This window comes from Phyllostomus hastatus, unplaced genomic scaffold, assembly GCF_019186645.2.
Source record: "Phyllostomus hastatus isolate PE091 unplaced genomic scaffold, TTU_PhHast_1.1 phas_contig_148, whole genome shotgun sequence".
NCBI lineage: Eukaryota > Metazoa > Chordata > Mammalia > Chiroptera > Phyllostomidae > Phyllostomus > Phyllostomus hastatus.
In genome coordinates this window covers 23,697,980-23,722,840 of record NW_025333607.1, presented here as the reverse complement: position 1 = coordinate 23,722,840, position 24,861 = coordinate 23,697,980, and the positions used below count along the sequence as shown (strand labels likewise).

General features: G+C 52.9%; 1 protein-coding gene and 1 non-coding gene across 2 annotated transcripts in view; both read left to right on the top strand.

Annotated features, from left to right (window-relative positions):
* Positions 1 to 2,451: 2,451 nt before the first annotated feature.
* KDM5B (lysine demethylase 5B) overlaps positions 2,452 to 24,861 on the top strand; it is a 50,627-nt gene continuing 28,217 nt past the window's right edge. Inside the window, exons 1-4 of the mRNA XM_045860176.1 lie at positions 2,452 to 3,732; positions 18,252 to 18,329; positions 19,819 to 19,941; positions 20,660 to 20,830. Coding sequence (XP_045716132.1) covers positions 3,529 to 3,732; positions 18,252 to 18,329; positions 19,819 to 19,941; positions 20,660 to 20,830 — 576 coding nt within the window. The 5' untranslated portion in view covers positions 2,452 to 3,528. The remainder of the gene's footprint in view (positions 3,733 to 18,251; positions 18,330 to 19,818; positions 19,942 to 20,659; positions 20,831 to 24,861) is intronic.
* Positions 10,518 to 10,682, top strand: LOC123805816. Its single transcript, XR_006783384.1, has one exon. It is a non-coding gene; the product is annotated as a U1 spliceosomal RNA (small nuclear RNA).

Sequence of the window (24,861 nt, the reverse complement as noted above, 5' to 3'; positions counted from 1 at the left end):
GTCATCAGCAGGTCCGGGCAATGGGGGAGGACGGTTCCTCCCACTACTGGTGCCCGGATTCCCACGTGCTGATCTGCTGAGCGATCTCTTCTGCTTCGCTGTAGAGCCAGATTCTTCTGTTCAGCTCCAGACTCCATTCTCAGCCAGTGGGAGCCACAGACATTCAAGGCCACTCCTCTCTCCCTCAACAAATATTTGTGGGGCTTCTACTCTGTGGCTGGCGCCAGAGAGCTAGAGCCCACTACTCCTTCCCTCCAGCAGCTTAAATCTGGTCCCGAAGGCGTGTGCAGGGAAGGGGGCAGGGAAAGACAAACCCCGAGTGTGAAGTGCAGCAACACAAGTACCCAGAAGTCAAGGCAGGACACCACAGACAAAGCAGGGAGGCCAGAAAGGCTGCAGCTCCTTGTGAGATGGCAAGGTCTGGGGGTTTTCACGGCGGACATCTGACACCAGACATCGCGGGGCACCAGAGCGGGGGCGGGGGGGGGGCATGGAGGCAGCGGTGGAGGGGAGCGAGATGCTGGCATTGACCTGGGACGGACTGAGGCTGATGGGAGGCCTGAGTACTGGGCAGACTAGGGAAAAGGAGAGAACCAGCAGCCTCCACCGGGCTGGGTCAAGACGTGGTGTCAGAGGGCCGCAGCACCAGGAAGGCGCAGACCGGAGGTCCGGGCGGATGGGAGCCCCGGAAAGCAGCAGGAGGCCGCAGGGAGACTTGTGCGGGGGGAGGAGGAGGGCCCTACACGTGCGCTACGTGCTGTGCGAGCAACTCCTCCCCCGCCCGGGCGGTTGGAAGTGGGGCCCGCCCCCATCCATCCCCGACCGCCGTTCAGCGGGGCGCGTGGGCTGTGAGCCGAGCCTGTCCGCGTCCACCCCGGGGCTCCGTCTTGAGCGGTGCGCAGGGGCTGGGGCTGGGGCTGGGGAGGAAGTCGCACCCCCGAGTCTGGAAACCTCAACGACCGGAAGGCACTCAAGGAGCGCCCCTCTTAGGCGGGCGGACCTAGGGGCGCAGGCTGGGGGTGGGTTGGGCAGGCTGGGGCCGAGCGGGCCGGATGTGGACGAAGACCCCTAGGAGTGTGTCCAAAGGATCCGGGCTGCGCGGATGGGGCGGTTGGGGGACCGTGGGGCGGGGTGTCGGGAGTAAGGAGGGGCTGTTGGAGACGTGGCACTCAGAGAGGGGCTGGTTCCCCCCAGGCCGCCCGGGCTCCAGCCCTGCCTTCCGCCAGGAGCCCGAACCCGACTCGGTCCAGGCCTCGCGTCCAGCTGTCCGGGAGCCCTAACCCGGGATCAGCTGGCTGGGGTGGCCGGTCCGGCCTCCGGGGCATCCCGCGGCCCACGCCAGACAATGCGGCCGGGCCCCGCCCCCGAGGCCGTGCGGCCAATCCGCGCCCGCGGCCGGGCTCTTTAAAAAAAGAAGATCCGGCTCGGCGGTGTCAGCTGGGGGATCCCTCCGCCATGTAAACACGCATCATAAAGGGCGGAGGCGTCGCCTCCCCGCGCCTCCCCGCAGGATCCGCTCCTGGCGCCGGCGGCCGCCCCTCTACGTCACCAGTGCTGCCTCACCTGGGAGCCGCACGGTCTTTCCGATTGCGGACACCGCCGGAAGCGCAGGCCACCCGGCGCTGGGGAGGTGTGCCGAGGTGCGCCGAGGTGCGCCCGGGCACCCCAGTTAGGGAACACTCCTGACCCATGTGCGCCCGCAGCTTCCCGGCAGGCCAGGCCTGCCTGGCTCGGAGGACGCCGGTGTGAAGTGCGGGCTGGGCTCGCGGGACGGGAACTCGGCTCCAGCGAGACCCTCAACAGCACAGCCCGCCTGCGGCCGAGGGCTGCGGGGTGGCTTTCCCGCTCTACGTCTCGTTAAGGGAAGAAGAGTGGAAAGTTTTTGCAGCCAGCTCCTCCGTGCCCGCCGCACCCCCCAGATCCCACCACTCACACTGGGCACCCCCTCGCTACCCCGCCCTGCCCTGGGGCCTGCCGGTCGCCCCTTGGCTTCAGCCGCCACGGCGGTGGGCCCGGGGAGCTAAGGAAAGGGCCGCCTTCTCCAGGGACCTCCGAACTCCGGAGGGGCCGGGGAGCTCCGGAGGGTTTACTGACGAGCCCTCCCCCCTTCCTGACGGAAGAGTCCGTGGGGAGCGGCGGGGCTACGGCTCCGTAGGCCTCCCCGGGGCCTCGCACCCAGTCCTTCCAGGGCTGTGGCTGCTTGCTTTCCGGGTAAAAGAGGCCTTTTCGGTGTGATGTCCTGCCCTCTGAACCTCCTCGCTCCCCTGTTCTGGGGCAGGACGCTGCGCGCCCCTCGCTTCCCCCCAGAAGTGCCTGAGAGGGTTCAGATGTCTTAACCTCTCCTCCGTGCTCGGCCTGTTCTGCGAAACGGGCCCCGCGGAAGTGCCTGCCCAGCGAGACGGGGGTTCCATGCGCTAGCATGTTACCGGAAGCACGGCGGACAAAGCAGCTGTTTATTCTAAACATAAACACACGCTGGGAGCCTCCAGACCCACACCCCCCAGGTCGGACGCCTCCCCGGGATTCAGCCCGCTGGATCTCCCCGACCGTCCAGAGCCCTCCCGGTCCACGCGCCGGGAAGGGGGCACGCTGCGTCCCTCCCGGGGCCTCCTGCTCCTGTAACCGGCTGCCCGGCGATGCCGCCCGCCCGCACTCAGGCCTGCACCCCAGGCTCCCGAACCGCCCCGATGCCTCTCCGCTGCCGCTCCCCGACTCGACGCCATGTCTTCGTCCCCCGCACTTGCCTGCCTGCCCTCTAACGAAATGAACGGCACCACGGCCTTGCTTCAGGAGTGCTTCTCCCACGCAGCCTCGCCCTCACAGTGCTGGTGGACCCTCGTCTCCGCCACACCCCACCTCCCATCAGCAGAGGCTGCATTCCTTAGCCGCGTGGGCTGGGGCCGAGGGCTCCGTCGACCTGAGCCTCACGGGCCTCCTCTGGGCAGTGGCGGTAAGGGGACCTGCCTCGCGGGGCTGCTGCGTAGGCCACGCGATTAGTCACGGAAGCTCTTAGGACCGAGCCCAGGACAGGCGAGTGCCCCGTGTTAGCCGGGTGCAAACGTCCCATGACCGTTTTCTCGCCTCGGGGCTGTAATTACCGGGAACCGGTGCCTCCGGTCCCTCGGGTCCCCTGGGGTGCACTTCACGGGGGGGACGCACCACCGCGCGCGACACCCCGGGCGGAATGCGACCCGGGGCCCCTCTCCACCAGAGGTGGCTCGCGGAGGCCTGGACGCGGGGCCCGCCGTCAACGGTCCGGGAACCCCGGCTCACGCGGCCGCAGGGTCGAGGCCAGCCTCGCGCAGGCCCGCCCTCCTGTTCGGGGGCGGCGGGTGGGGGCGGGGCGGGACTCCTTTTCCTTCCGCGGCGGCGGAGGCACACGGCGTGGCTGCGCAGACGTCGTCGCCGTCCGCGGAGGAGGAGGAGGAGAAGGAGGAAGGCTGAGGCGCCGGAGGAAAGCTGAGGAGCCTGGTGCTGTCGCCGCCCGCAGCCCGGAACCCTGTCCTCGTCCCCGCCCGAGCCGCGGCGATGGATCCGGTCGCCGCGCCGCTTCCCGGCCCGCGCCCCGCGCCGCCGCTCGGGGGCCCCGGCCCACTGGGCGAGTTCCTGCCGCCGCCCGAGTGTCCGGTGTTCGAGCCCAGCTGGGAGGAGTTCGCCGACCCGTTTGCCTTCATCCACAAGATCCGGCCCATCGCCGAGCAGACGGGCATCTGTAAGGTGCGACCGCCCCCGGTGAGTCAGGCGAGCGCGCGGCCGCGGGGCCGGAGCGGGTGGCGGCGGGGTGCGTCCGGGTCGGCGGCGCGGCGCGGCGCGGCGGGGCCGGGCGGGCGGCTGCGGGGCGGGCGCGGCGCGGCTGCGGGACGGCGAGCCGGCGGGCGGGCGGGCGGCTGGAGTTGTCGTGCGCGCAGCAAAGTTTCAATATGGCGGCGGCGCCGGGTCCTTTGTGTGGCGGGGCCGGGCGGCCTCACCTGGGCGCCGCGCGCCGCGGGCCGGGCCCGGAGCGGCGGCGGGGCGACCCGGGGGCGGGCGCGGGTGCCCGGCGGCGCGGGCCGGGCGGCGAGTGGGCGGGGGGCGACGCCCGGCAGGAGGGCCTCGGAGGCGGGGGGCCCGGGTCCCCGCCCGGGGCCGCGGCGCCGTCGCCCCTCGCGGGACGGAGTGGGGTGGGGGCGGGGTGGGGGCTCCTGAGAAGGACGCCGACGGCTCCAACGTCCGCGGAGCGGGGCCCCCGCCGGCCCCTACGCGGCCGCCCCGGCCCGACGGCGGTTGGCCGGCGGGGCCGTTGGGACGGGGTTTAACCGCCGCTGCGCCTCCCGCGTCGCGTCGCCCCCGCCCCGCCCCCGGCCCTCCCGGCGCGCGGCCCCTCGCGGCCCCCTCCCGGGCGACTCCGCCGAGACCTCCGCGGTGGCGGGGGCTCGCTGGGGGAGCGTCCCGTTGGGGGAACCGGCGTGAGGGGACTCCTCGGCGAGAGCCCGGTGTTGCCGGGCAAGTTTGACAACGGCCGCGACGCGCGCTCGGGAAGCGGCCGGCCGGCCGGATGGGGGCTCGGAAGTGGGCCCGGGAGGGGCGTCGCCGCAGGGTCCGCACATGCCGGTGGGGCCCGGCTCCGGCCGCGCTCGGTCCGACGACGGCGTCGTGGGTCGGTGGCCCGGCCGCGCGCGAGCAGGTCCCTGACACTCCGGGGACTGGACGCGGGCGTGGGGCAGGCCGAGCGCTCCCGGTCACCCGCGGCGGCGGCGGCGGCGGCGGCGGCTGCCGGGCTCGTCGCCTCCTTTGTCCGCGGACTCCGGGGCCCCGGGGACGGGCAGCGCCCGCCGAAGTCGCAGCTCCGGGCGAGAAGGGTCTTCACGGAACAAAGGCGCCCCGGGCGGCGGGTGGGGGCCGCGCCTCAGGAAGCGACTGTGAACAAGTGGTTCCGTGGAGCCGCGCGCGGAGCCGCGAGACCCGGCCGGGGGCGGGGGGGCAGGGGGCCGCGCTCGTCGGCAGCTCCGGGCGCCCGCACCCGGGCGCGCCGCCGCGGGAGCCGGGCCGGGCGGGCGTGGGGCGGAGGGGGCGGTCGGAGGCGCTGTTGCCCTTTTGTTCTGGGCGCCCTTCCCGGTGCCCACGGAGCAGCTGCCTGCCGGGGAGCGCGGCCGCCCCGCTCGTGGGTCCTGGGGTGCGAGACGCCTGGGCGCCGGGACACGCGCGAGGAGAAAGAGCTTTGTTCGGAAGGACGCCGGCGAGCGTGCGGGACCCCGGGCTGCGGTGTCCTTGCCGGTTACTCTGTCCGCTCGTGGGGCCACCTTTAAAACACGGCCTTTCGTCTCTTGCTTGAGACACTGGGGTGTCTTCTGGAGCGCAGGGGGGGCTTTCCGTGGTATCTGGGGCCGGCGTTAGGCACAGAACAGTTGGACGCGAGTGGATTTGACGGCCTCGACCCCGGCGGGCCCAGGCGGCCCGGCAGACCCGGTTCCCAGCGGTCCCTTCCCGGGGTCACCAGGTGGACCCCTTTGTCTTTGTGGCCAGGGTGCGAAACCCTGCGTGTCCAGTGGCCCGCGAGCGCGGACCCTCCTGCTCCTGATTGTCCGGCTCCCTCTTTGCCGTCCCTTTGGCTTGGGCCGAGTCTTCTGTTTCCCCAGTTTCTCTGGCGTCTGTCACGAAGTTTTCTCTGGTTGCGATTCTTTGACTGACTTAAGCCCTTAACAGTTGGAGGAAAGTTTATCAATAGGAACCATCCTTGGAAGGAGGAAGAGTGCTTAACTACTTTCTAAAAATAACAGCGTTGTGGAGATACAACTCGCATGCTATACGACTAATCACGTTTTCACAGAGTTGTACAACCATTATCACAGTCAAAGAAGGCCCCCACCCATTTGCAAAGAACTTTTTAAGACAGACTTAGGACTGTACTGCCCAGGAAAAAGACGTTCTTTCCCCTCCTTCTGTGGGAGGCTGGGTAAACCCTGTGGTCCTCCTTGGAAACTGTCAGGGTGCGCAAAGCACAGCCAGCCCTCGCTGGTCGTGGGCTTGGTTTGAACTTGGCCAGTGGTGGACTGGTCCTAGCAGGAGCCACGGACGCAGCCCTCCAGCTGCACTCCGACGAACCACTAATCAGCAGAGTGGGTTAGTGGACGTTTGGAATGGGCTGTGAGTCCACGGCACACGGGAGGCGGCGGAAGGTTCACGTCCTTCCCCCACTGGGAAATGTCCCTTCCTGTGCACACTGCAGCCTGAACCTTCAAAAGAGCCAAAGGAATACAGAATTGCCTTTGGAAAAATGTTAATAAATGTTCTGTATTAAAGCTGGGGCTTGAGTTGTTTTGTTATTGAGAGACACTTACAATAAAGATTAGAGAAAATTACTAACCTCGAATTTCATTCTTTGTCTTTAAGGTATTTAACTTTTTTTATGGTGTGTTGGCCTAGATGTGGAGTATTTCTGTTTGATACATTAGTAGTAAAATTGTTTCTTTAACTTGGGCACAATAAGAAGGCCCAGGGTATTTAGGATGCTTTAATATAGGCAGACAAAAATCTGTCAGTTAATTTTCTTTTAGAAGGGCAAACCCCTCCCCCCCAAACTATTTGATAAAAAAACAGTATGGTTCATGTGCTGTAAATGGGATCTTTTTGTAGACTTTCGTGACCTCATTGCTGTCTCGGTTGGAGCACATTAAAGTTTGACTGTGGTTCAGAGGGGTAAAGGGAGAGCTGGTGCCCCACCCCCGCCCCCAGTGTGCACATCTGTCCACAGGCCATCTGTGGTTTTTACTGGTTTAAACAGCCAGTAACCTAGAAAAACCTGCTTTCCTCTCTGTGCAGTCCTTTTAACGTGGTTTGTGTTGAGCTGGTGGTGTGATTTAAAAAAAATTATTTATTTTTAAAGAGGGAGAGAAACATGGATTGGTTGCCTCTCGCACACCTCTAGCCAGGGAGCGGCCAGCAACCCAGGCCTGTGCCCTGACTGGGAATTGAACTGGCCACCTATTGATCCGCAGGCGAGTGCTCAATTCACAGAGCCACACCAGCCAGGGCTGATTCCGTGCCCCCTCCCCCCTCAGAGAATTAGATATTCTCTGTAGATGATGCTAATACACCTACTTTAATGGCAAAGGTCATTGTCAGCCTCAAAAAGTTAAATCAGGTGGAATAAATGTGGGGAACTGCAGGGCTGGCAATACTTTCAGAAATTTCTGTCAAGTTAGCATCACTTGAAGAGGGATCTCCAGAGGCGTACTAGGTAGGGAGCCCCTTTGGGGTGAGCGACTGCTCCCATGTCCTTTAGATTACTTAAACTCTGAGAAACTATTAACTGGATTTTAAAATCTTGAGTTGTGAGAAACTTGTTTTAGACCCGACCGCTGTAGGCAGTCTAACAAGATTTTTTTTTTTTTAAGAAAAAATTTTAAAAGAATTTTTGTATTCATTTTTAGAGAGGGGGAAGGGAAGGAGAGAGAGGGAGAGAAATATCAGTATGTGGTTGTTTCTCATGCGCCCCCTACTGGGGACCTGGCCTGCAACCCAGGCCTGTGCCCTGCCTGGGAATTGAACTGGCGACCCTTTGGTTCGCAGCCTGCACTTAATCCACTGAGCTACACCAGCCAGGGCCTGACAAGGATTCTTAAGCATATTATTAACTGCTATGTTCTAGCATGGGATTAAAAAGAAGAAAGATATTACCTTTGTATACTTCCAAAAACCGTTCCTTTTGCTGTCATTAAGTGTTAGATGAGTTCTGTGGTGAATTTGCTTTTTTATACTTCCAAGTTTATGAACCAGACTAATGAGGAAAAGCTGTTTCTAGGGCAGTGAGTCTTTTATGTTCCATAATCATGTTTGGAACAAAGAGGTGGAATTTGATTTAACGCATTCTCGTAGTTCCTTTTTTTTTAAACACTCAAATTTCTAATTGAAAGTCCTTCTCTTTTCGGTGTATTTTTATTTTTATTTTATTTTTTTAAAAGATTTTATTTATTTATTTTTAGAGAGGGAAGGGAGAGAGAGAGAGAAACATCAATGTGCGGTTGCTGAAGGTTATGGCCTACAACCCAGGCATGTACCCTGGCTGGGAATCGAACCTGCAACACTTTGGTTCGCAGCCCGCGCTCAATCCACTGAGCTGTGCCAGCCAGGGCGTATTTTTATTTTAAGAGAGGGGGAGGGGAGGGAGGAAGAGGGAGAGAAACACCGACAGTGAGATGCCTTACCACGGGTGAGAGACATCGGTAGTTGCCTCTTGCACAGCCCGGACCCAGGCCCAGCCCAGAACCTGGGCAACTGTCCCGACCAGAATTGGACCGGCTCCCTCTTGGTCACAGGCCCTGTGCTGGACCCACCGGAGCACACCAGCCAGGGCAACCCTTCCTCTGACAGCATCGTTGCCATGCCCTTCCGACGAGGCTTAGAATCATCGATGTGATCACCTGTTTTACTTACTTTTTAGTCATTTAAGCGTTCTTTCTGGATGTGAATGGTAGTTTTTTCCTCTGTCAGCCATCACTTCCAGGGTGTAAATTAAAACATTTTTTTAAAGATTTTTAAAAAAGATTTTATTTATTTTTAGAGAGGGAAGGGAGGGAGAGAGAGAGAGAGAGAAACATCAATGTGCTGTTGCTGGGGGCCGTGGCCTGCAACCCAGGCATGTGCCCTGACTGGGAATCGAACCTGCGATGCTTTGGTTCGCAGTCTGCGCTCAATCCACTGAGCTACGCCAGCCAGGGCTAAATTATAACATTTTTTATTAGGAAAATATTCAAGCATACACATAAGCTTTAAAGAATATAGTCTCTAGCTATTTTCCTGGATATAAGAGAACAGAAAGTGCAGTAGCAATATGGGGGTTGTGTAGCTGTCTTTTTCGGGGGGGAGTGAGGTTTCCAGGCTCAGTGAGGGACAGTCCCTTTGTCCGGGTGGGATGGGGACTGCGTTTCCCAGCTTCAGCGCGTGGGCGTGGCCTGGCTGCACCGATGTCGGAGCCTGTGTGGGAAGCCGACCCCTTCAGGCCAGCGCTTGGCACCCTGAGCTCGGTGGTGCTGGGTGGAGGGCCTTCCCCACTCTCTGCTCCTCGTCGTCTTCCTCTCTGCCAGGCCTGCTCTGGGCAGGACCGGGCTGGGAGTGTGGGGTGCCCAGGAAGTGGACTGAGGCCGAGTCCTCCGGAAGAGGCCCTGCTGAGTCGAGGTCCTGCGGCTCGCTCGGCCCTGAGGACCGGCGGTTTGCCTTTCAGCCTGTGGGGCGCCTTTTCCGTGTCGGCAGATTTGCTGTCTGTCTTTTGTGCGGTGTCAAATGTTCAAGACGAGCAGTTTAAAAGTCAGCTCACTGGAAAATGTTTTCTGTTGACAACCCCTTAGACTCTAAGGCCTCTTTCCCAAAAACAACAACTTCGTTTCTCCGATGGGAACCCTGTTTCACGCTGCCAGGCAGAAGCTCACGTAATGGAAGTGCTTTAGAACTCGTTGATTACGTTTCACTTAGTGGTCTGTTAGTGTACCTCGGGTGTGAAACTTAAGGACTGTTTTGCAGGGATAAAAATAAGCTTTATCAAGGAGAGAATGCGTGGATTTTTACGTATTTTTAAAAGTCAGTTTCTCTTACGTAGAAGGAGTCATCACTGTTTCTAGATATAAAAAAATAAGTGGGTAGGATCTTGAGTCTAATTCCATCGTGACCTTGGACAGAGTTATCTTCTCCGAGGTACGCCTTCTCGTCTGCCGAAAGGGGATCTGACACGGATCGAGGACTGCTGTCCAGGTTGATTAACTGATATCCCGCGAGGACCTTAAGCCCCGAAGCTTATTTGTTCCCCGCCAAGAAGAGTCTGGGGACAGATTGGTGAGGCAGGGCTGGTGCCAAGCACGCGTCCCTCATTTCCCCACAGTGCGTGGACTTGGAAGAAGTGACACTTGAAAAAACAAAAGCCCACCCAGCATCAAAACTAGAATACACAGAATGTAATTCTTCCGTTGGTTTAGGAGAAGCTTTTCCATGCCTGGATGTTTTTAAAAACTAGTGGGATAAAATTTTTCCCACTAGTTTTAGGTAGAGCTGCTATCAATGTCAGAAAACTTGCAGGTCTGTGTGTGTTCCATGTATTTGGTGCAGTGTCTGTGTACAGGCATGATTTAAGTCATCTCCATGCTTGCCTGGCAGGAGGGTAAATCGATTGAGTTTTTATTATTCTGCAATTATTGTACTTGTGTAGTAGGGAGAAAGTAGGGGAGGTGGTATGGAAAGTGTTTACTTTGATCCTCAGGACAGAGCCAGGTTATATTCTTTGCTAACAATCAGACTTTAAAAATAATAAAGCTAATTAGAACTTCCATATAATCAGACACACCAGGATTCTCCAGTATTTCGTTCAAATATATTTTCTGTAATTGGAGCTCATAACATTGCCTCTTAGGTGGACCCCATGTATATATGTGTTTCCAAAGTGTGGTTTTTTGTTTTGTTTTGAATCTAGCAATTTCTTCAGTACAGCCTTCTAGATGTATTAAAACACTCTTCCAGTGGTGTATATACCAAGTTTTACATCTTTAAGTGTTATTGTTACCTGGCAGGGGAGATAACCGTGATCACGAAGGTGGTTTTCCCAGGGCGAGGCTCATCCGCTGCACTCCGGGCATGCTGATTCCTGCACTTCCCCAGCTGTGGGAAACTCGAGGGCATCATTTGTGGTAGTGGGCGACTTGTGCTTGCACTCTCCCCCTTAGAAAAAAAAAGCCTTTAAATACTGAGTATTTTAGTTGTGAACCTGAGGCTAGGTGGTTCTTTTCTTCCCAGCTGTGTATGCTTGTTGTGTGGCTATAGGCAGATTTTTGTGTTAATTCTTGCCATTTCACCAGTTTGACTAAATTGTAATGTTCAGAAAACTAAAGTCTAAAAACCTAGTGTGTTCTGCACACTTGGTTAGAGCTTTTATTAAGCACATATTCCTATGAGGCATACATACCGCAGACTGCAGATACCAAAACATTACCATTTTACTCTAATCTCCTAACTCCAGAGACAAAGAACAAATCCCTATCAAAACCGAATAATTACAACGTCTTTAAGGCAAGATCCTCCCAGTTTTCTGTGTGGTTGTACCACCTCGCCACTGGGTAGCGTTTAAACCAGATGGTCCTGGCTCAGGCTCATCCTCGCCAGCGCTGGCTGGAGGGAAGATGGGGAGCAGGGTCTCCTGGGAATCGTGCTCTGGTGGCTTCATATTTGTGGTCAGGGGTTGGGGGGTGTGTGGGGGGGAGAGTGCTATTAAGAGAGTTTTTGGAGTGTAACCTTCATTTTGTAAAGTTCCAGGTGTTCCAAGCTTTTTCTTCTTCCAGAGGGGCTCTTACACCGTATTACCATGTATTTTGGACACTCAGAACAGCCCCCAGACTTCCCAAGTGGGCAGCTGGCCTCGGGAGTTTGTGCAGGTGGGGGTGGGGGGTTTAGAAAATTGTACTTGACGGCAGCCCAGTCTTCTGAACTCTGCATCTGCTTCTTTCCACTGCTAACCTTGTGGCTTTTCCCAGCCTCCATTTGCAGAATATTTCTTTCTCTTACATAATAGATAATTGCTCATCAAGATTCTTTGAAGGAGACAGGTTTAGAGTTTGATTTAGGGTCCAAGCTAATTTGGTTTTGGAGGTTGGTTGGTATCAGAGAACAGATTTCACGGGAAGAATATTAGAGTAGGAATCAAAACATTGAGCCTCTGGTGTGTGTGTGTGTGTGTGCTTTCCCCCCTAAGGTGTGACAGCCTCAGAGACCAGGAGACTGCTGAGAGAGATGGGGTCACTCGTCCCCGCTGTCTCAGCTTGTAAAGGACAGATCAGGGGTTGCAAACCATGGCCTCTTTTTACTTCAAAGTTGGTGTCCTTCCCCTGCCCGGTGGCTCCCTGCGCAGACACCAGGCACCGCCCCGGCCTTCCCACCCGCTCACAAGCGGTTTGGGGGGGAGACTGCGGCCGTCCCGCTTCCTTCTGGCCACCCGGGCACAAGTGAGGGGAGCTGATAAAGACGGTGGGATGCACGTGCGTGGGGCCAGCGCACCCTTTCTTTTGTCCGTTACGTTCGTCTGTGGGATTGTAAATAAATCGTACCTCGTTCTTTTAGTTTGTCGGTACGTATGAGCTCCGCCGTTTCACATACTGTCGGTTGGTTGCCTGATTGATCTGTATGGACGCTCCTGGCTGATCGATGTCACTGACCCTTGTGGGGCCTGAGTGTTTGAGTTTTAAGTAGCTCCTCTGGTCATTTGACACCTGTTAAGAAAAGGAATTCTCTGAACATGTTGACTTCAAAAATAGAAGTTCTCCGCTGCACTACAGGAAACTAGGGAAGTCCTTTTTTGCCTGGCTCCGGTGAGTGAAGAAATGAACTGGGTCCTTGGGGTTGGCTGTGGTTTCCATTCAGACAGTCAGTGAAAGCACTGTGTCGAGATTCTGGGGTTTTAGAAACGAGCAGCTCTGACTGGGAAGAACTCGGCGCACCGCTGAGAACCAGGTTACGTAGCGTAGCGTGTGTGCAGGTGGTGGAGGTCGCGTGGAGAACAGTGGGAGCCAGGCAGGGCTGGGGGTGTGGGTGCGGGTGGAGCCTGAGGAGAGGGGGCTGCCTGAGATGTCTGGGGATGCGTTGGTTCAGGCAGGAGATAAGGTGTAGAACGAGGAGGAGGATCACGACAGAAACACAGCGTTTAAGGACCAAGAGGATCTAGTTGGAGGCTGCAGGAAGTGTGCTGGGAAGCCAAGGAGAAAAAAACAGGTCTGGCCCTTCCTGGCTGGTATGGCTCAGTGGATTGAGTGCTGGCCTGTGAACCTAGGGGTCACCAGTTCAATTCCCGGTCAGAGCACAGGCCCTGGGTTGGTTGCAGGCCAGACCCCCATTTGGGGGTGAGGTTGGGGGCAAGCTGCAGGCAATTTGTCGGTGTCTCTCTCATCAATGTTTCTCTCTCCCTTCCCCCAATCAATCAATCAAATACATCTTTAAAAATTTTTTTTTTTGTCCTGGGATACTAGGTATGAAAGAAAACAATCAGAACTACTTACAAGATCATTTCCTTGGGGAATAGCTGCGACAGTATAGCTGTTGGATCAGGACGTGGCCTGGTGTAGTGGTGTGAATGGGTATTTGCAACAGCCGCAGTTGTTGTAGGGGAGAAGGTCTGATGAGGCTGGGGCCCCACTCGAGGCTTCTGCACCATGAGATGCCCATGAACGGTTTGAAAGGAATGGTGCTCTCCTGCCGACCTTTCATTGTGACCCGTTGTGTTGTCAGAAGTCTGAGTCACTCCGGTGTGGGTGACTTTGGTAGACACTGGGGACATTTTGGAAGAGAGAGGAGGTCTTCATGGGACACACGTGCTCCCTGCTCGTGAACAAGATGGTGCTTAGTTGTTCCCGAGAAGTGGCGCGGAAGAAACCCACTTTGAGGTTCGGGCAGCAGTACCGGCTGGAAGACCGTTTCACATTTTCACCTGGTTTCGACAGTGACAAGTAGGAGTCATTGAGAGGCCCTGCGATATATAATATTCTCGCTGAGTTTTACTAAAGTGGTTAAAGAGGAACTTACTGGGACTAATGCTTAAAAAATAAATACCATGATGTTTCCCTTTTTTAGTACATTTCCATTTATTAATAGATGGGTCCATTAAAATAACATATTTTTCAGACCATAAGATACACTTAGGTTTTAGAGGAGGAAAATAGGGGGAAAAATTTTGAAGCAAAAAATGTGGTAAAATATTTAATAACATAAATAACATAATATTTCACCAATGTAAATGTAAACAGAACTCAAGAGCAGCATTAACAACCATTATTCCTCCCCAAATTTGGGGGGGGCTGTGTCTTGCAGTCCTAAAAATACTGTGGTCATTCGCCTTTCCAAGAATTTTGTCTCCCTTAAATGCTGCATCATCATCTTGGTTAGGACATGTGATGTTTTTGAAATTTTTTAAAAAATTGATTTTGGATAGATAGAAAAACAAACATTGATTTGTTTTCCCACTTATTTTTGCATCCATTGGTTGCTTCTTTTTTTTAAAAAAAAATTAATTATTTTTAGAGAGGGAAGGGAGGGGGAGAGAGAGAGAGAGAGAGAGAGAAACATCAATGTGCGGTTGCTGGGGGCCATGGCCTGCAACCCAGGCATGTGCCCTGACTGGGAATTGAACCTGCGATGCCTTGGTTCACAGTCCGCGCTCAGTCCACTGAGCTACGCCAGCCAGGGCCATTGGTTGCTCCTTGTATGTGCCCTGTCCGGAGATCGAACCTACAACCCAGGCGTCACGGGATGATGCTCTAACCAACTGAACTAGCTGGCCGGCGAGCCTTTCCAAGTATTTAATATTCACAAGTTAAGACATTCTCTTTTTTTCTTTTTTTTTTTTTAAGATTTTATTTATATATTTCTAGAGAGGGAAGGGAAGGAGAAAGAGAGAGAGAAACATCAGTGTGTGGTTGCTTGGGGTCATGGCCTGCAACCTAGGCATGTACCCTGACTGGGAATCGAACCTGCAACACTTTGGTGTCCAGCCTGTGCTCAATCCACTGAGCTATGCCAGCCAGGGCTAAGACATTCTTCTAAATAAGTAGTTCTGCAAAACTGGAAACCTATACTTTATCAGGCCTGATCTATCTATAGGAGTTGTAACTTTAGCAAAAGTTTTCTTATTCCTTGGTACTTACATTTTAATACCATGTATGTTTGCAAATGACCGTGTTGGTATTTTCAGGGTTGTTTTTGGTAGGAGGACTGGTTTGACATAGGTATGTCAAAAATGTTGGCATTACACAAATACGTCAAGAAATCATTGTGACTTGTGAGTGGAGGAAGCACTTGAAGGGGCTGCTCTTAAACTGGGTGGATAGTGTTCTCTGGGGGGACAGGGTGGATGGGAGGATCCTGTGGGGGCTTTGGGGGCAGTTGTTTCCAAGGTTTGGGCCGAGGACTGTGGCGGGGGGGAGGTTCACGAGACCCCTGCAGCAGTCCAAGGGAACGTCCCCTTTTCAATTGAATGTCAGTAGCCAGATTTTCTTCACATCTTTAACCAAAGCAACATGTTACAACTGACGGACTGCAGAAGAAGATAGGAAAGTCCAGTTTATCTCTATTAAGCCAGATATAAAGAGAATTGTAAAATCTGTGCAAAATAAAACAATGCCACTCTTCTCGCTATTTTGGCTTGTTATTAAATGATTTTAAAAAAGTCTTTTAATTTCTCATGTGATAAAAGTGAATAGATATTTCTCATATAAACTAAAGCTCTTTGAAGGCCTCAATTTTTAAGTTTAAAAAGGGGTCTTAGGGCCAAAAGCCTGAGAGCAGTTGCATGGTGAGGAGGGCAAGCTGCTCCTGCGGAAGCTGGGCTCCTGGGGACAGACCGGGTGGAGACAGAGGCCCTGGGGGCCCAGTACGGATGGGGCCCTGACGGAGCCAGGGCGGGGGGCGGGGGGTGCATTTGGTCAGCTTGTCACCTTCCTGTTGCTTCTGTGGAGCGAAGGTTTGCCGCTGGTGTCTAAGGGCAGACAGTCCACTTTCCCACCCGGCCGGTCCCAGCTTCAGAGTCGAAGTGGGCCTTTTGGGTCTCGTTTTGTCGCTGCATTAGGTTTGGTTCCACTTAATGAATCGACGTTGTTAACGCAGCTCTGTACACTTCATTCGGATTTCCTCAGTCTTCACTGCTGCCCCTCTTTTTCTGTTCAGGGTCTCACCCAGGGGACATGGTAGCTCAGTGGCCCTGTCTCTTTCAGTTCGGAGCTGTGGCAGTTTCTCAGACTTGTCCTTGTTTTTAATGACCTGGACAGTTTTGAGGAGTACGGACTGGGGATTTTATAGGCTGTCCCATGGCTGGAATTTATCTGACGTTTTTCTCATGGTAAGACTGAGTCTGTGAGCAACTGATTTATTTTCTTTTAAGGGGTCAGCTATCTACTCTTGCAACCTTTCTTACTGTCTGTGGAAGGATTTAAACGTGTGCTGTGGGAGTTTTATGTCACCTTAACGAAGAGCAGCCCTGTGCTACACAATGTGAACCTCAGCTGATACAGTTATCTGTCTAAGGGAGGAGTGCGGTGTGACTTTACTAAACAATTGTTCTCTTTGTTTACAAAGTCTTGTCGCTAAGTTTTCTTAATTGGCAAATTTTTAGGAGTCAGCTTCTGATTTTACAGCTTTTACTGTTAGCTTTATAGAGACATTTGAAATTAACTTGCGTAATTAGAATTTTTACTTGTTCAGTACCATTAGTGGAACACAGGTAGCACTGTTTTATGAAAGTGGTTGTAACTGTAATTCCTCTGGAAAAACGTTTGAGCCCTGGCTGGGCAGCTCAGCTGGTTGGTGCCTTGTCTGTGCATCGAAGGGTTGCGGGTTTGATCTCTGGTCAGGCCACGTACCTGGGCTGAGGCCTCATGTGCAGGAGGCAACCAGTCGGTGTTTCTCTCTCAAATGGATGCCTGTCTCCCTTCTTCCCTCCCTCCCCTCTCTAAAATCAGTAAGCATATCCTCAGGTGAGGATTAAAAAAAACCCAGGTGCGGTTTTACACTTACATGTAACTGTCGTCTGTCTTTAGAGGCAAATCAAGCACCGTTCTTAAGAGGCTGTCAGAGCACGGCGACCACTGTGGTCAGGGTGACTTCTTTTTCCCCTGCAGCTACAATGTGTGAAATACGACCATTGAATGGGGCCAAAACGAGCTTCCGTAAAGATACGGTTATTTCGTTTAATGAGTAAAATGGAAAGTTAAAGAAATAACCTGAAAGTATCAGTACAATGAAATATTAGATGTTTACAGCATAGTTAGTAAAAGACAATACATTTTTTGTTTAAACTTATGAAGATGAACATTTTAGAAAAAATACTAACTTTTTTTGACCATTTACTTTGTAAATGCCAGGCACATGTCTAAAGGCTTTGTCTGTGGCACTTTCTATAAGCCTGGCAGTGTCCCCTACGTTTCTGGCTGCCCCTGGGGCAGGGAGAGGAGCTGACGACAAAGCCGCGCGCAGAGTCAGGGTTGGAGCCTGGGCGGTGTGATTCTGGAACCTGCTCTCTTTCCCGGGTCTTTCTGTGCAAGGGAGAGGTAGATGGTGGCACCGTGCTTTGAAAATGAGCACTGGAGGAGAGACGGGAAATCAGGAGCCCGATAACCTGTGTTGACATTGCTGTGATACAGAGTGCTCGTTGGCAGCTAGGGTTGGCTGGACAGAGAGCGTCCTTAAAGGTGAAGGTGGGGGGGTCAGAGGTTCCTTGGAAGTGGAGGTTGCAGAGATTTTTTGGTAGGGGGAAAATTGTGGTTTCAGTCGCTGGAACTTAATGCAGTAAATTGTTATTTTTGCTTTACAATAAAAGCTCTTTATATTTGTAATTTTAGTTCTCCCATAGTCCTAAAGGTAGCTATTGTTTACACCTTTCAAATCCAGGCCTCCAACTTTATGTGTGTTGCTCTCTCTGTTCTGGGCTCTATATAGGCTGCTCACCTGAGCAACAGGTGTCTCTCTCTCCAGGTCTGATCTGAAGTCAGATCAGGTCTGAAGTGTAAGGAGCAGGGGTGGAAAGGAAGTAGGTAAGGCAGTGAGGTGCGAACTTGAAGGCGCAAACATTTTTAGGAAAGCCAGATACGTTCCCAGGACTTCTTTTGGCCCCTTGGAGACCATGGTGAAAGCTGTGGCCCTTCCCAGAAAAAATCAACACACTCAAGTGCCCACATAATTCAAGAGCCTCTGATTTAAGGTGTGAAAGTGGAATTCCATAGTCTGAAACAAGTCTTCACAATAAGTGGCTTTACTAGTGGCTCACGAAAGATGGGAGATCTTGGATTTGAACCACGGAAAGGTGCTTGGTGTCGCGCCCCACACTGAGGGAAGGAAGGAGGGAGAAGCAGCTGCCTTACCTAATTAGCGCATTTTTTCTCCATTTGGAAGGCGTTGAATGAGGCCTTTGGCGTCAGCAGAGCTTTCCTAGTAACACCCCTGAGTGCATGGCCACTGGACTCCATCGAGGGGGCTGTGAATACTGCTTGTGCTCATGATTGATCAATGGGGGGTTGACAATGTGCGTAGTTCTACCTATTGCATTTGGGACATCCTACTGAAAGAAAGCCATTAAATTGATAAGAAAGTCGTCTTTTTCATTGTATCTCACATACGTGTTTTTTAAATCTTAATTAAAACTACAACCCTATGTTCTATTTTGTTTGACTGTTTGGAGATAACAGAGTTTTAATTTAAAACAAATTCTAAGAGGTCGGACTTGTAAATTCCTCTAATAAAAGCCTTTGCCTCTTCCCCAGGATTGGCAGCCGCCGTTTGCCTGTGATGTCGACAAGCTTCATTTTACCCCACGAATCCAGAGGCTGAACGAGTTGGAGGTGATGTCTCAGCTGCCGTTCTGGGGGCCTGGATTCCAGAGGGGCCTTCTCTGAATATGCTCCGCCACTAATCTAGTGTTTTGTTTTGTTTTGTTTTGTTTGTTTTGTTTTGTAATGTCCTCGCCCCCCTTTTTTTTTAAAGATTTTATTTATTTATTTTAGAGAGATGGGGAAGAGAGGGAGTGAAACATCAGTGTATGCTTGCCTCTAGCACACCCCATACTGGGGATATGGCCTGTAACACAGGCGTGTGCCCTGACTGGGAATCAAACCAGCGATGTTTTGTTTCAAAGACCTGCACTCAATCCACTGAGCTACACCAGCCAGGGCCTGCTTTTTTAAAAAAGAATTTATTTATTTATTAATTCTAGAGGGGAAGGGAGGGAGAAAGAGAGGGAGACAAATACATCAATCAGTTGCCCCTCACATGCTCCCTACTGGGGACCTGCCCCACCCCCACTCCTACCCCCCAAACCAGTCCTGTGCCCTGACTGGGAATTGAACCCTCCACCTCTTGCTTTGCAAGCTGGCACTCAGTCCACTGAGCCACACCAGCCAGGGCAGATCTAGTGGTTTTAAGTGACACTACATTGTGGCCAATAATTGATAGTCATGGTAAAGTACATGGCAATAGGCCTTTGTAGCAAACCATATCTTATTAAAAACCCCTGGTTTTTGTCACTCGTTTTACCTAGTCATTCATTTAAATCCTTCTAAATTTAGGTGACAATCACTAGAATTTAGGTTTTGAAAAGAAGGTACTCTGAGAGCCATATAAAGGAAATGATTCTTTAGCTCTTAATTTTCTTCCAAATACATGTCTTCACTCCAGATTCATTCCACAGGGACTTGAACTTCCAAGGAGTGGGCAGGGGGTTCTCTGGGGAAGAAGTAATGTTCACTCAGCCCTGTGCTGCTGAGACCCTGACGTGCAGGGTGGAGGAGTCTTGGGTATTGATGACATGGGACATGGGCTGTTCACGGTGATGTTTTGCTAATCTGGTTTTTGTATTCCAAACCACGTTTTGTTTTTCTGTATTAAGCAAACATTCTTAACTTAAAGGGAATATGTGTACACTGGAATTTTGTGGGTGCTGGTAGTATAGGGTATGCATTTTCAAGTTGAGCTTGAAAGATAGGAGAAAGGCACTAACTTTGAGGTCTTTTTTTAAAGATTTTATTTACTTAGTTTTAGAGAGAGAAGGGAGGGATAAAGAGGAGAGAAACACTGATGTGAGCAAGAAGCATCGATTGGCCCTGGCTGGTGTGGCTCAGTGCATTGAGTGCCAGCCTGTGAATCAAAGGGTTGCCAGTTCAATTCCCAATGAGGACACATGCCTGGGTTGCAGGCTGTGTCCCCAGTGAGGGGCACGTGAGAGGCAACCACACACTGATGTTTTTCTCCCTCTCTTTCTCTCCCCCTTTCCCTCTAAGAATAAATGAGTAAATTCTTTAAAATAAAATTGAAACACAATTCCTTGTCGTTTAGGCCCAGACTCGTGTGAAGTTGAATTTCCTGGACCAGATTGCGAAGTACTGGGAGTTACAGGGAAGTACTCTGAAGATCCCCCACGTGGAGAGGAAGATCTTGGATTTGTTTCAGCTTAACAAGGTACAGGCTGACGACCGCCCCTCCTGCAGTGGACCCTCTGGCCACGTGGAAGTGACCTTTGCCTTAAACACGAACACGCTGGTTCGCAGTGTGTGACACGAACTTCTTCCTCCGGGTCAGCCGGTCGAGCTCCGGCCTCGCAGGTCTGAAAGCCTCATCTTGTGACGTGTTTTTCTGCCTCCTGTTTCTCTAGCTCCACAGCAGGTCTCTGCGCTGCTCTTTTCTGTTTTATTACGGATGATGGGACAATGAGGCTTAGGAAGAACACGGGCAAGGCTGAAAGGGCTGAGGCATAATTCAGTACCTTAACGTAGGGTCGCTTCAGTCTAAAGTCGGGGTCTTCCCCCTAAACACACTGCCGTCATTTTTACTTCACAGCGTGTGGAGGTTGGTTGAGGGTTACTGAGTTGGACCCCTTCTTTATAAAGAGATCTAATCGTTAATCTGGTTCTTTCTCCCAGAAAATCTTGAGTGTTTTGGGGGAGTAACTTGGGGGGGCATTGCAGGTGTTTATGGACTATGCTATCAAAAGTGATGATTTAATTTTCTAGTTTAAAAATGATAGGTATATGTGGGGTTTTTTTTGGCTTAGAAAAAATTTTTGAGAGGTTACCTTAGCCAAGAATGTTTTGTTTTTGGAGTCATACCTAGGCATGAGAGGATTGGAAGTGGTTTCCATATAGATTTTTCTGATTTCTCTTGCCATTTCATTTAACAGTTGGTTGCAGAAGAAGGTGGATTTGCAGCTGTTTGCAAGGATAGAAAATGGACCAAAATTGCCACCAAGATGGGGTTCGCTCCTGGCAAAGCTGTGGGCTCGCACATCAGAGGGCACTACGAGCGCATCCTCCACCCCTACAACCTGTTCCTGTCGGGGGACAGTCTGCGGGTGAGTGTCGGGCTGGCCCTCACCCAAGTGTCGCTGCAGCGGTGAGAAGGCTGGAGTGCCTGTGTGGGCGGGGCATTGTGTGCCAGCCTTTGTTCTGCGAGTTACTCCTCCAGGGTCTTTGTCTCTCTGTTTGGAGAATGTCCATACTTAGAAGCTTGTTTGGGGATGAATAAGGTTGTAGAAATGGCCTTTTGCTGTCAACTCTGAAATCGGTATTAACTTCACTATAGGTTTCTCCCTACAATGAGGAGTTGCTTATTGTCCACTTGTCATGGCTTATGCCTTTGCATTCACCTGCCACTTCGTCTGTGTTCCTGGCTGTCACATGAAAGCACAACAGGTGACCTGGCGTGGCAGCCTGGCCTGCTGTGCTGGCTGAGCTCTCCAAGGCACGTGTCAGCTGGGATGCTGACTAGAAGGGTGGGGGCTGAGCCCTGGGTACCTGACTTGTTCCTCTCAGGGATGGCATTTGCCACATTATTTAGATAAAAACCGTTGTTCTAATTAAGCTGAAACAATAGTATCAAAACTTCCCACTGCCTTCAAGGCTCTGGTAGGAAAAAAAGAACGCGTGGTCTGTTCACTCTCTTCACATTCCTCTTAGAGCCGCCAGAGTCGTTACTGTGCTGTGGGGAGAGGCGGGAGGGTGGTGCTGCAGGTTCTGGTCAGCTGCTGACCGTGCGCCTTTCCCTCTGCTTCCCTGATCCCAATGAGCTTGCCTTTTCAGCCTAGAAGAATGGGACCAGCCTGACATGCCGCAGGTGGTTGGGCTTTGTGTGTATGTCCATCGTGCGGATGTCACTCAGACCCATGGATGAAACTTTTCAGAAAGTTGCATGTGGAATCTTTATGCCTCTGTGTTGTGGTCAGATCTAGAGAGCCGCCCACGTAGACTTTCTCCTTGTTAACCATCCTGTGTCTCATGGTCGCAGGCGCAGTGAAGAGGGGCAGGAGGGCCTCTCTGCCTTCTGGGTCGTGTGCGAGAGACACCCCGTCTTTGCGCAGACAGGCAGTGCGGTGTCGGAGTGGGGGGCACAGCGGCGAAGGCAGCCTGTGCACACGGGGTCTGCGGCACAGACTCGGGCCTGGAGAGGGCCTGCCGCGCGCCTGCGCTGTTCTGGGCACTGACGCCTGTTCGTCATAGAAAGTTGACACCAAAGGGAGGCCCGATGACCAAAAAATCACTTCTCGTTCTCCAGCCTGTATTTCCCAAGGCTGTTTTTATGCGCGCGCGCACACACACACAAGAGTGTGCTCTTCACACACAGTGTGTTCTGCTTTTCTCCTGCTTACTGAGTCGTGAGCACCTGCAGTGTTATTGGATATTTCGAAATCTAGTCTTAGTGACTTGGGCATTTTATTTTTATAGCCAGATCTTGGTTTGATTTTTCCTATTGTCGAATGTTTAGATTGGCTTCAAATATTTTTATAATAATACTGTGATGGGTATTCTCTGCACATAAATTTTTATGTTTCTTATTTTGAAAGTGATTCTTAGAAGAAAGGAAATTGGAATACATATATCTTTTAAAAGAATGAAAAATAATGAGATATCACAGTACACCTATCAGAAAATGGCCAAAAGCCAGAGCATTGATGGCGCAGGCGCTGTGAGGACGGGGAGGCACAGGACCTCCCCCGCCCCCCCACCATGGCTGGAGGGGGTGCAGCACGAGGCAGCTGCCGCAGAGGGCGGTTCGGTGGTTTCTTAGACAGGGAGACCTGCTGCTAACATACAGCCCAGTGCTTGTGCTCCTTGGTGTTTGCCCAAAGAAGCTGGAAACTTACATCCACATGGATGTTTATAGCATCTTTATTCTTCATTGCCAAAATTCGAAAGCACCAAGATGTCCTTCAGTTAGTGAATGGATAAATAAAGTGTGGTCCGTCCAGACGGTGAATCAGTACAAAGAACTGAGTTCTCAAGCTGTGAAAAGACATGGAGGAACCTTAAATGTTTATGACCAAGTGAAAGAGGACAGTCTGAAAAGGCCGCATACGGCACAACTCCAACTGTGTGACGTTCTGGGAAAGGAAGAGCTCTGCAGACGGTGAAAAGACCGGCGGCTGCCAGGGGGCTGGGGCGGGAGGGGAGTAGGCAGGGCACAGAGGAGAGTCAGGGCGGTGGACCTGGGCGATGCCGTAATGACGGGCCGCCCTCACTCCTTTGTCCAAACCCACGGGGCGAACACCACCAGGAGCGGCCCCTGCGTAACCCACAGAAGACTCGGGGCGGTGAGGGTGCGGCGCAGGTACAGCGCTGCTCCTGGGGCAGGTGGGGGCAGGAGGGGCAGGGTGACTCTCTGGACCTTCCTCTCAACTGTGCTCTAAACCGAAAACTTCTGTAAAAACAGAGTCTTGGTGTTAAGAAGTGAACGTGATGCCCAGTGAAGGCGTTGTTACAGAGGGGCGGACGAGAGCCTCAGGTGTGTTCTGGGGCACCCGAGGGAGCTGAGCGTGGGTGTGCCAGTGCTGCAAGGGAGCGGAGGCCTCCCGCCGGCACCCTTGTGTTTCCTAAGTGCCGTGAGGGGTTTCTCCGTCCCTGCGGGAGGGTGTCGTCCTGACGTCCTGCTGTCAGTGACCGTTCAGTCCCAGTTTCTCGAGTAAAGGTGTACAGTTTGAGGGTCTGTCTGTGATAGCCTTGGCTCCGAAGCACCCTCAGGTGTGTGTTCCAGACACGCTGATCAGGCTCTCCACCTGTGGATGTTCTGAGACGCCTCTGAGCTTGGCTCCACTCGAGGGCTCCGGAGTCCTTGTGAGAAAACCAAGTAGACCATAGGCTATTAATGATTTAGACTAACGGCAGATGGGTTATGTATATAATACTTGAATTTCTGACCATCCACTTAAAAAATTTCTGTGACTCAGCTCAGTTTGTATTTCTACCAGTCACACATACGTTTAGGTCTCAAACAGTAAGTACTCTCAATGCATAAAAGAGGTTAACCCCAGTGATGGACAGGTTTTATATATCCCCCCCCGCCCCCGCGCACTGTCAGCAAACACACAGTGATGTGCAGTGGAGGGCGACGCCCACACCGCATGACTCGGGGTCTCAGGGTGTCCAGACCCAGTGCACAGGGACCGTCAGGGTTGCAGTGGTGGAGTCACTCGTTCAGGTCAGCCTCGAGGGGTCCATGTCAGTTAGGGAGCCCTTCCTCGGCTCCCCGGAGCTTGTTTCCGGAGCCCGTTTCTTCCACCACCCACCCCTCCCACCTCCGTGACTTCCTAAATTAAAAAACACTTTTTGTCAGATGGTTGCTGGGTGGTTGGTTTTTTTTGTGTGTTGTTTTGTTTTGTTTTGTTTGTGTTGTCCTTCTGTTCTCTAGATTCTTTGTGCAGATGTTCTGAGGAAGGAGCCCGTGTTGTTGGTGAGACTGGACAGTAGTGATGGTGCCCATAGAACCGAGAGCTCTAGGAGGGGGTTGCTGCAGAGTATCTTTCCCCAGGTATCGGCGGTGTTTGTGGTGCAGCTGTCGGTGGTTTCATTCTGGAACCTGCTTTGAAAAGTGCCTCCTTGATGCTTTGGGTTTGCTTATGAAGGACGGGACATTTGTACTAGATCTGGACGGCACTGAGCACCCTCTTGCATCGCGCTTAGATCAGACCAGAAAGAAAAGTCAAAGCGAAAAAGCAAGATGAGGCTCTTCCATGATGAAAGCCAGAGCTGCTGCTGCTGCTGCTGCAGGCCGCCTCGCCTGTTAGTTAGCCTTTGTCTCGTGAGGTAGACTCCCCAGCAAGCCCTGGTGAGGGAGAGCACTTGCACCCAGAGACCTGCTTTCTCAACTCAGGCGACACCTTTTGTTAACAGCAGAACATTGCCATTGCCGCACAGACTCAGAATTCTAAAATTTAAAAAACCTATTGGGTTCCATATTTTGTTAATCTAAAGACTTGTAAAAGATGAGCTGTTTTCAATATGGAAAGTTTCTACGGGAAGTTTTAAGGGGCCTTTCTGACAGCCATAAGCAGGGAAATTGCGGCTGGCTGACTGGGAGTGTCTTGAGGCTGCTGTGGTCTCTCGTCCCCTG